The 11257-nt window shown below is 59.6% G+C and overlaps 1 protein-coding gene across 1 annotated transcript in view; it reads left to right on the top strand.

The window, feature by feature from the left end:
- Window positions 1–4624: 4624 nt before the first annotated feature.
- Window positions 4625–11257, top strand: part of SSBP4 (single stranded DNA binding protein 4) — a gene marked incomplete at its 3' end in the record, with an annotated part of 8317 nt that continues 1684 nt past the window's right edge. Inside the window, 5 exon segments of the mRNA XM_014587320.2 lie at window positions 4625–4688; window positions 5532–5604; window positions 5853–5914; window positions 6008–6092; window positions 10701–10790. Of these exon segments, the coding sequence (XP_014442806.2) occupies window positions 4645–4688; window positions 5532–5604; window positions 5853–5914; window positions 6008–6092; window positions 10701–10790 (354 nt within the window).

Here is an 11257-nt window from a genome sequence, read left to right as displayed (position 1 = left end):
CAAAAGCCCCGCGCGGCTGGAGGGGTCGCGAGATTTGCGGGGGCGCGCGAGACCCGAGGGCGCGAGATTTGAGCAGACCTGGAGGGTCGCGAGACCTCCCCGAGGAACGAGACTTGGGTGCGCGATGTTGCAAACGCCCGGTGGGGGGGGCACGAGGGGGGGGGGAGGGGGCGGGGAGGAGAACCTGGTCTGCACCGTTTCTTGCACCCTAGGCGGAAGTTTCCGGGTTGGGCGAGAATTGGCCACTTGGGGACCCCTGGTGCTTCGGAAAGAGCTGGACTAGAGAGAGGAGGCCCTGCGGGGCGCACAGACACCTGTCCAGCCTGGGCCGGGCAGCTGCGTTGGGGCCCACTGGGGCGTTTGCAGGGTTCTGAGTGGGGAGCCACCCGGGAGGGGGTGCTCTGGCCCCTTTCCTGGTGCTACAGCGTGCAGTGCATTCTGCATTCCAGGGGTGAGCATCCCTCTTATTCTGGGCGTGGCTCTGAGTTTGGGGTGCTCTCAGGCAGGTATGGTACAGGTCCCTACCTCCCTAGACCCTGGGGAAGGAGAGAGTCTGAAGCTGTCGCCTATTCTGTGGCTTTGGGCAATGGAGAGCCCCTCTCCTGGGCTCACTTTCCATCCCTGAGAAAGCTGATGTAATGAGGGACCAGCGGTTGGCGTCATGGCTATGTTGCTGGACTCCTTCGTAGTCCCCTGCGGTTCGCATCCTGGACCCAGTGGCTTAAAACACGCCGGGCGTGTGTGCGTGCGTGCCCAAGATCCCGAGAGGAGAATGGAGGGGAAGGGATTGCGGCGTGGCCATCCCCCCTGGGAGGTGATTTCTCGCTTGCTTTCTGTCTCTCTGTCTCTCTGGCGAGCGCACGCGCCCTATAGCACACACACAAAAAAACCTTTCCAAAAAAAGAAAGCAAGCAAGCTATGTAATGAGCAGTGGATCACTCAGAGTTTGGGGCGGACATTTGAAAGGAGTACAACTGTCCCCCTGCATGGACACGTGGTGGTTGGCAGTATTGTCTTTTTTTGGGGGGTGGGGGAAGATTTTTGTTGTAGGGTACCTGTGTTCGACAGAGAGATGGAGAGAGACAGAAAGTAAGAAATCCCCCTCCCTGGGAGGATGGCCACGCCACAGTCCCTCCTCCATTCTGTTCTCGGGATCTTGAACACGCACGCATGCGCGCCCAGCAAGCGTTTCAAGCCACCGGTTCCAGGACTCGAACTGCAGTCAATTGTGTGGAAGTCCAGCGACATACCCGGGTAGTGTTGTTAAAGCACCAGTAGAAAAGCATTCGGGAGGGAGTGCCTGGCAGGATCCTTGAGGTCCAATTACCTCCGGAGTGAGTGCAATGAGAGCCCTTGGAGCAGAAAGGAGCCCAGAGGACAGTGGGGTCATCAGGGAGGGGTCCCGCGGTGACTGCGGAGGGTGAGGTCAGGAGTGAGCCCTGGAAGGAACCTTGGTGATGACAAGGAACCCAAGACTTGATCGACTGTCCCCTGCCTTGCCTCTGCTGCGCGGACTCAGTTGGGATCCCTCCGCAGGTCCGGAAGGATGAGTGTCCCCTCTGTGACCAACCTGCCACGCCCCCCCGCCCTTCCTTGGCTGTCTCACAGTAAGAAGGCGGGACACCATTTCCAGGCACCCTTAAGCTCAAAACTTTGAAACTCGTATTCCAGGGACCAGCAGATGGTGGAATGGCTACGTCGCTGGACTCCCACGTAGTCGACTGAGGTTCGAGTCCCGGACCCAGAAACTTAAAACTCACACCAGTTATGGGAACCAGCAGTTAGCGTAACGACTGTGTCGCTGGACTTCCACGTAGTCGATCGTGGTTCGCGTCCCGGACCCGGTGGCTTAAAACTCACGCTGGGCGCGTGTGCGTGCGTGCCCAAGATCCCGAGAGGAGAATGGAGGAGAAGGGATTGTGTCCTGGCCATCCCCCTTGGGAGGTGATTTTGCGCTTTCTGTATCTCTGTCTCTGTCTCTGGTGAGCACATGCACCCTAAAGGAAAAAACTCTCTTTAAAAAAAAAAAAAAAAAAAAAAGCCTTAATCAAACTGTATTCCAGCTTTCACCCAGATACAAGTGAGGGTGGGGGTGTGTGTGGCATGGTCACCTCATCCCTGCCGCATGGGGGACATCTGTGTGTCTTCAACCAGATGCTGGGCCTGAAGGATTTAGGTCCCAGCCCCAAAGAAACCCAAATCCTGGGACCAGCAGATAGTGTAATGGCTACGTCGCTTCGAGTCCCGGACCCGGTGGCTTAAACTCCCGCCGGGCGCATGTGCGTGCGGGCCCAAGATCCCGAGAGGAGAATGGAGGAAAAGGGATTGCGGCGTGGCCATCTCCCCTGGGGGGTGATTTCTCGCTTTCTGTCTCTATGTCTCTCTCTGTCTGTCTGGCAAGAGCACGCGCCCTATAGCCAAAAGCCTCTCAAAAAAAAAAAAAAAAAAAACGGGCCAGCTGGTGGCATGTTTTACGGGCACCACCGTCCCGCCCCCTTCTCCTTCATCTGTCCCCATGCGAACCTGGCCGGCAGGTGGACAGGGGCTGGTCATGCACGCCGCACAAAGGGACCCACACAAAGGCACCCGGGGTGAACCAGGGAGGAGGAAAAAACGGGAAGGGAGGGAGGGAGGTGGAGGCAGGAAGTGTCCCGTCCCCTCCACCTTCCCCAGGGGCTGTGGCGGGACAGAAGGGCAGGAGATCTGGCAGGGAGCTGGGGTAGGGGCTGAGATGGGAAATGGAGAAGGGATTGGGACCCGCAGGTGGCATGGTGGTTAAGGTGCTGGACGCTCCACATGGCTGACTACAGTTCAAGTCCCGGACCTGGTGGCTTGCTTTCTCACTTTCCTTCTCTCTCTCTCTCTGTATCTCTCTCTGGTCTCAAATTAAAAAATAAATGAATGAATAAATAAAACTAAATAAATAATTAAAAAAGAAAGAAAGGAAGGAAGGAAGAAAGAAAGGAATGAACAAGGGATTACGGGGTGACCTTGCCCCATGGGGCATGCTTTTTCACCCCACTCTCCCGACTGTCTTGCTCTGGTAGTACAGGTGCCCTCTGACAAGTTAAAAATAATAAATGATTGACCCGGGAGGCGGTGTCATGGTTGTGGCGCTGGATTCCCATATGACCAGCCATGGTTCGGGTCCCAGACCCGGTGGCTTAAACTCACGCCGGGCACGTGTGCGTGTGTGCCCAAGATCCCGAGAGGAGAATGGAGGAGAAGGGATTGCGGCGTGGCCATCCCCCCTGGGGGGTGATTTCTCACTTTCTATCTCTCTGTCTCTCTCTGTCTTACTGGCAAGCGCATGCGCCCTATAGCAAAAACTTCTAGGGACTAGCAGTTAGCGTAATGGCTATGTCACTGGACTCCCACGTAGTCAACCGCGGTTTGAGTCCTGAACCCGGTGTCTTAAAACTCACCCCGGGCGCATGTGCGTGCGTGCCCAAGATCCCGAGAGGAGAATGGAGGAGAAGGGATTGCGGCGTGGCCATCCTCCCTGGGGGTAATTTCTCGCTCTCTGTCTCTCTGTCTCTCTGTCTCTCCAGTGAGCACACGTGCCCTATCGCAAAAACCTCTAAAAACAAAAATAAAATAAAAAGTTATTTATTTATATTATTATTTTAATTTGACCAGAGAGAGAGAGAAAGAGAGAAGGAAAGTGAGAAAGCAGGCCACCAGGTCCAGGACTCGAACCCCCATCAGCCATGTGGGAGTCCAGCACCTTAACCGCCACGCCACCTGCCGGCCCCAACATGGCCTTTGTAGATGGCCCAGGAAGCCTCTAGGAAGGGCGGGTAGATCATGGAGGGATGCTGGCAGGTAAGCTGGAGGCTGAGGAGCCACGACGGTGACCAAACAGAGGAAGAACTGACCAGAGGCTAGAAGGGGTAGAAATTTAGACTTAGGGGGGCTGGGCTGGGGCGTGGCTCCCCACTTCTGGGCTGCCCACCTGACCCCACACTGCCGAACGGGCTTTATGGAGCCCTGCCATGCAATTCACCTCTAAATTTACTTATTTATTTTAGAGAGGTTTTTGCTATAGGGCATGTGTGCTCAGCAGAGAGAGACAGAGAGACAGAAAGTGAGAGATCATCCCCTGGGAGGATGGCCTCGCCACAATCCCTTCTGCAACCCCTTCTCCTCCATTCTCCTCTCGGGATCTTGGGCACGCGCACACACACACACGCGCCCGGCGTGAGTTTTCATCCAGCGAGAGTCGGACTCGGGACTCGAACCCCGGTTGACGAAGTGGGAGCCCAGTGCCCTAAGCACTTAGGCCATTTAACTGCCTCCACGTTTATTTCTTCCATGAGCCAGAGGGATACAGGCTGCTCCCAGAAGCATTCTCGCACCGCTATCCACCCCCACCCCCCAGTGGGAGCCCCCCCTCCCAGTACTCAGGGACAACCCCAGGACCTCCCAGGGAGGCCAGCCTCACCCAGCCTGCAGGAGGACAGGGACTGGTCGCTACACAAAGGCACCCGGGGTGAGCCACAGAGGAGGGAAAAAAGGGGAAGGCAGGAAGTCCCCACGTCCCCCGCCCCACCCGGGGGCTGGGGCGGGACAGAAGGGCTGGCGATCTGGCGGGGAGGTGAGCCCAGAGTGGGAAGAGTGGGAGGTGGGGGCGCGGCTGTGTGGATGGACCCCAGAAGCCTGGCTGGGGGCCGAGGGACAGCAGAGCTGTGAGTCAAAGGGAGGTTATTTTAGGCCGGGGCCTTCAGCCAGGGAGGGAGGCCCCTGGCAGGGTGTGGAGGCGGCTGGGCTGGAGGCCGTTGGAGGGGCCTCCGGGCCCCTTCCCAGGGGCTCAGCCAGGGGAGCCCTCCGCGTGGCACCGGGGAGAACCTTGCAGGAGCTGGTGACAGGGGAGTGGGCGATGCCACTGCCATTTGCTACGGAAGAGGCTGGGGCGAGGTGGCCTCCCCGTGAGGCCCCCGAGAGGCCGGGACCGGAGCCTCCTGGCTGGGTGTTGGGCGACCCAGGTCTGCGCGCTGGGGATGGGCAGCGGCAGAGGAAGCGGGGGGCCAGGGCGTCTCCTGTGAACTGGGGACTCCCTCGGGGCAGAGCCATGGGAGAGTGGCTAGGCTGGCCCTGCCTCCCAGTCTCCGCGGGAGTCTGAGCCATCGCTCATGGCCGGTGCCCATCCCAAAGAGGACAATGGGGAGTCGAGGGAGTAGACTCAGGGGCTCTTCTGGATACACAGCCCCGCCCAGGGTGCCCTCCGGGAGCCCATTTTCTAGGCAGGAGACCCCAAGAGTGAGGTCACCCTGGGATCTCCATGTTAGCAGGACATGGTGCACCAGGGAGCGTTGAACGGAGCAGAATTCAGTCTGGAGTTGGGGAGGGGCCCCACGGACTGGGTGTTGATGGATGTATAGGAGTTTTCTGGGCAGAGCAGCTGGTGAGGAGGCCATCTCCTTGGGAGGATTGGGGGCCGGGTTGGAAGCCCAGGAGCGGGCAGGGGGTGAGGCTGAGGGTCAGCTTGCTGAGGGGCTCACCTGGGCCTGGCTGCCTGCCTGTCCCGCCAGGTTAGCGCTGTATGTGTATGAATACCTACTGCATGTTGGTGCCCAGAAGTCAGCCCAGACCTTCCTATCAGAGGTAAGAGCCTCCCCACCCTCCCTACCACATCCCAGGGTGAGGGTAGGGCTACACCTGTCTTGGCTGGGGTTCCAGGTGGGGTGGAGTTGCCCTTCTGAGGCAACTCCCTCAGAGTTTACTGCCCGCTCCTCAGTCCCTCTCAACTCTTTCGTGCTGGTCTGGTAGTCCTCTTGTGTGCTCTGGGGCTGCTGCGGCGCCGGCCCTCTCACTTGTCATCCTTCCCCTCCCCCACTTCCCTTCCTCCGCAGATCCGATGGGAGAAGAACATCACGCTGGGGGAGCCCCCGGGGTTCCTGCATTCCTGGTGGTGGTACGTGCAGAGGGTGCTGGCAGGGGAGGGGGCCCGGTTGGGGAGAGAAGGGAAGGGGGAAGGGAGCAACCATCATCCCCCTGCCGCCCACAGTGTGTTCTGGGACCTGTACTGTGCAGCGCCCGACCGCAGAGAGGCCTGCGAACACTCGAGCGAGGCCAAGGCCTTCCAGGACTATGTGAGTCCCCGTCCATGGGGGTGGGGCCAGGGCGTGGGTGAGATTGGGTCAGGACCTTAGGTCATGGCCTTTTCTGGGGACCCTGCCACCTCCCCAGCAGGCCAGGTGGCTCACTGGGTGGGGGAGGCTCCTCCCACCACAAGCACTCTCGCTCCGCCCCTCTCCCTCTGCTCAGCTGTGTACGTGGGGGGGACCACTATGTACCCCAGGGCTTTTTGGGGAGGGATCCTGGGGTGATGCTGATGGAGCTGGAGGCACTGGGACCTTGCTGGGTGAAGTGCCCCTGACTCCACATCTCTGGCCTCAATTTCCCTCTGAGTTGCTGTGGTCAGGGGGCTGGGGGTGGGTGGCACTTGTCATGGGGGGTGCAGACGGCTGTCCCTCTTCATCCTCTGCGCTTGGATCTGGCCCTGAGTCCCTTCGGGCAGTCCAGGGAAGGCTTGGAGGCTCAGCTGTTGGCTTCTGGGGGCGTCAGCCCCAGTGGCTCCCTCTGGCCCCCTCCCTTGTGCGCTGCCCTGCAAGCCCAGCAGAGCCGGGGTGCGCCTCTGAGTGTGTGGGGACCCCCACGTCCCTGAAGACATCCAGGCACCTTGTATGCACGTTCTTGGGGGCCAGGCTCATCCTGACACCCCCTTTAGCTGCATTGCCTTCCAGCTCCGGAGTGGTCCCCTTTTCCTAGTCCCTCCAGAACTGGAACCCCGGGAGTGTCCAGACCTTCGTGCTCCGGCCCTCGCCTCCCAGCCCCTTCCCTGCACCTCTGCAGTGTCCCCTGGGCCCTGGTTCCCCCTTCTGGGCTCTCCCAGCCCCCCTCTTACCCTGCCTAAGTGTAAGCAGCCTCTTTGGGAACCCTCTCCGCGCGCGCACGCGCAATCCACGTCCACGCGAACGCGCTTCCCGAGGCGTGCCTGTTACCATGGCAACGCCGGGCGCGTCGGGGAGATGGGGCGGGCACCGAAGGACCATGCACCCTGGCCCCGAGGTGATGAGGTCCCCGCGGCCACCGGCAGAAGCTGGGTGCCCGTCCTGCCGTGGCCACTCTCACTGGAGAGAGCCCTGCCCGCCGCTCCCTCGCATCGGGGGGCCCCTTCCTGCCGCCCTCCCACACTGTAGGGGCTCTGCGCGCCCCTCCCCTGCTCCCCAGCCGACCTCCGCGTCTCCAGGAAACGCGAGCGCACCCAGCCCGTTGCTAAGACAACGCGGTCCGCCCCAGGCTCCTCTTCTGAGATGATTGACGTAGGGGTCCAGCTGGGGCCACTAGCTCGGGAGGGCGCACTGGCCTAGGATTAACCCCTCCAAACCTAGAATCGGGGAGCCGCGGGAGCTGGCGCCCCATCCTCCTCCTCCCGTCACCGGTCACCGCGTTTCGGAGCTCGGTGGCAGCTCCCCCCACCCATCCGCTTTGCTTCTCCAACCAGGAAATGCTCAGGCGCCCCCGGTGGGGGTCCCCTGTCTGCAGGCAGGACCGACCCCTGCTCCGAGATGCCTCCCCTACACCCACAGCCAGAGGCGGGCACCTGTGAGCCTAGCAGTCCCCTGCCATAGTGCCCTGTATCTGGCGGTGGGGGGCTGAAGCCCAGGGAAGGAGACCTGGGGGGTTAGCACAGGAATAGGGGTGCTGAGGGCTGTGACCCCCCCTCCAGGGTCACGTGGCTTTCCAATGCTGTGTTCTGGGCCCTGGGGCTTCCGGAGGCTGCGGACAGGGCAGGGAGGGGGACCGGGCTGCAGCCCTGCAGCAGAAGGGAGGAGTCTTTCTCCAGGGGCTCCTCTCTGCTGGCCCAGGGGCCCTGACCCCGCTGCGGGGACAGGGGGGGACAGGAAACGCTGTGAACGGCAGGCAAAGTGGTTAACCTCTGAGCCCCGGTGGCTGCAGCACCCCAGAGAGCAGCACTGTGCTCCTTGCACTGGCGCCAGGGGCGGACGGACCATCCCTTCCTCTCGGGGGTTCACTGCCTGGCCGAGGAGGTGGGGTCTGATGTAAGCAGTCAAGTCCCGCCCCCTACCCTGAGATGTATTTCTCCACCCTCTTCCCTCCTCTGGGCCCCAAAGGCAGACGGGTCTGGGACTTGGAACCCCCCAGAGGAAGTTGCTTGTCAACCTGTTCCTTGCCAGCTCTGCCTTTGGCAGAGGTCGGAACCCCCCTTCTCCAGCAAACCCATCTTTTTTTTCTTTTTTCTTTTTTTTTTTTTTTTTTGGAGAGGTTTTGCTTCTCGCCAGAAAGAGAGACAGAAAGAAAGAAAATCACCCTCCACGGGGGATGGCCACATTGCAGTCCCTTCTCCTCCATTCTCCTCTCGGGATCTTGGGCACGCATGCACACGCGTCCGGCGTGAGTTTAAGCCACCGGGTCCAGGACTCGAACCAGCAACATGGCCATTACGCTAACTGATGGTCCCAGTACCAGCCCCATCTTTAAGGTCTGAAAGCCTGAAGCGTGTACCTCCTTCTGAATCCTCCCTCCTGCAGGAAGGGGCAGCGGGGTTGTGCATGGAGGGCTTTGGAGGGCTGTGTGGGTCATGCCCACCTCCCAGGCACCAGGAGGGGCACTGCCCTTCCCTCACCTCCCACTTCTGGGAGGTTCATCTTAAAACTGCAGATTGGGGGATCAGCAGATGGCATAATAGTTACATTGCTGAACTCACACATAGTGAACCACGGTTCAAGTCCTGGACCCGGCAGCTTAAAACTCTTGCCAGGCGCATGTGCGTGCGTGCCCAAAACCCCGAAAAGAGAATGGAGAAGGGATTGGGACATGTTCATCCCCCCTGGGGGTGATTTCTCACTTTCTGTCTCTCTGGAGAGTGCACACACCCTATAGCAAAAATCTTTCTAAAAATAATTTTTTTTGAGAGGTTTTCGCTATAGGGCACGTGTGCTCGCCAGAGAGACAGAAAGCAAGAAATCACCCCCCAGGGGGATGGCCACGCCGCAATCCCTTCTCCTCCATTCTCCTCTCGGGATCTTGGGCACACACACACGCGCCCGGTGTGAGTTTAAGCCACTGGGTCCAGGACGCGAACCATGGTCAACTATGTGGGAGCCCAGCTACATAGCCATGACGCTAACTGCTGGTCCCTCTAAAAAATTTTGACACTGCAGATCAGGACCAGCAGATAATGTAATGGTTACATCACTGGACTCCCATGTAGCCGACTGTGGTTGGAGTCCAACCCATGGCTTGAAACTCATGCTGGACGTGTGTGCATAGGTACCCAAGATCTTGAGAGGAGAATGGAGGAGAAAGGATTGCGGCGTGGCCATCCTCCCTGGGGGTGGGGGTGAATTCTCGCTTTCTGTCTCTCTTTCTGGGGTGAGCGCACACGCCCTATAGCAAAACCCCACCCCACAAAAAAAATTTAAAATTAAACTGCAGATCAAGTTTTTTTGTTTTAGGTTTTTGTTTTGTTTTGTTTTGTTTTGTTTTTTTAGATTCTTGTTATAGTGTGCATGCTCTCACTAGACAGACAGAAAGCAAGAAATCACCCCAGGGGGTTGGAGGTGGGGGATGACCACACCACAAATCTCTCCCAGCATGAGTTCCAAGCCATGGGTCCGGGGACTCCAACCAGGGTCAGCTATGTGGGAATCCAGCCACGTAATCATTATGCCATCTGCTGGTCCCCCAACTGTAGGTCGATTTGGGGTGTGATTATTTGGGGTCTCTTGGGTGGAGCTGGAGGCCCAGCAGGGCTGCTTTACCAGCCAGAAGGACACAGGGCCAGTGGGGGTGGGAGTGGAGTCAGTGAACGGCAGGAAGTCAGCTGGCTGGGTGAGGTGTATTTAAGTCCTGGGTCCTTACCATCTTTTTTTTTGGAGAGGTTTTCGCTATAGGGCGCGTGCGTTCGCCAGACAGACAGAGACAGACAGAGAGACAGAAAGCGAGAAATCACCCCCCAGGGGGGATGGCCATGCTGCAATCCCTTCTACTCCATTCTCCTCTTGGGATCTTGGGCACGCACACACACACACGCCCGGCGTGAGTTTTAAGCCACCAGGTCCGGGACACGAACCGCGGTCGACTACGTGGGAGTCCAGCGACATAGCCATTACGCTAACTGCTGGTTCCCGAGTCCTTAGCATCTTTAGACCCATTCCTGGGCGTGGGATCCCCAGAACTGTTGAAGCTCATTGAAGGCTGGCGGAGCAGAGGCACCTGCCCTTTACACACCTAGAGACCTAGAACCCCGCCCCCCCCTCCTTCTGCATGCGTGAACAGAGGATCAGAGGGCCTGGGTTCAAATCTTTTTTTTTTTTTTTTGAGAGGTTTTTGCTATAGGGCACGTGCGCCCACCAGACAGACAGAGACAGAGAGACAGAAAGCGAGAAATCACCCCCCAGGAGGAATGGCCACGCAGCAATCCCTTCTCCTCCATTCTCCTCTCGGGATCTTGGGCATGCACGCACACGCGCCCGGCGTGAGTTTAAGCCACCGGGTCCGGGATGCGAACCGGTCGACTACATGGGAATCCAGCGACATAGCCATTACGCTAACTGCTGGTCCCTGGGTTCAAATCTTGCTGTCCCATGAGACTAGCTGTCTGCCGAGAGGAGGGGGACCCAGCCTGCAGGAAATGTCCTGATAGGGCCTCGCTGTCTCCCCCACCCGTGCAGAGCGCCGCAGCGGCCCCCAGCCCGGTGATGGGCAGCATGCCTCCCAATGACGCAATGGCTGCAGGCCCCATGGCCCCCGGCTTCTTTCAGGTATGGGCAGGGCTGGGGTCTCTGTCTTCCAAAGCTGGGTGGGCGTCTGGCCAAGGGTGGAGGTCTCAGGAAGAGAAAGTCCCGAGGTCAGCAGGGGTGAGAGAGCGCGGTGGTCTGCGCATGCGAGTTTTGGCCGAGCCAGCGAGGGCGGGGCCTCAGCGCCGTGGAGGGCGGGGCCTCAGCGCCGTGGAGGGCGGGGCCTCAGCGCCGTGGAGTGCGGGGCTGGAGGGGCGGTCACCAGTGATCCTGGGGACCGCTGGTGCCGAGTGTCCCGCCCGAGACCCTTCCCGCAAGGCCCCGAGTCCGAAAGCTGGCCCACTCCTTCCTCCTCCATGGAGCCCCCCTCTTCTTCCGTGGCCAGACTTCTCAGGGCCACAGGAAACTGGGGTTTCCGGTGACCTAGCTCCGCTCCCCCCAACCCACCTGGTTCTGTCCTCCTAGGCCCCCCCAGACTCCCAGCCGCCCCC

This window comes from Tupaia chinensis, unplaced genomic scaffold (assembly GCF_000334495.1).
Source record: "Tupaia chinensis unplaced genomic scaffold, TupChi_1.0 Scaffold000201_1, whole genome shotgun sequence".
Taxonomy (NCBI): domain Eukaryota; kingdom Metazoa; phylum Chordata; class Mammalia; order Scandentia; family Tupaiidae; genus Tupaia; species Tupaia belangeri.
The sequence above is the reverse complement of the archived record's forward strand: the minus strand, read 5'-3'. Positions and strand labels throughout refer to the sequence as shown.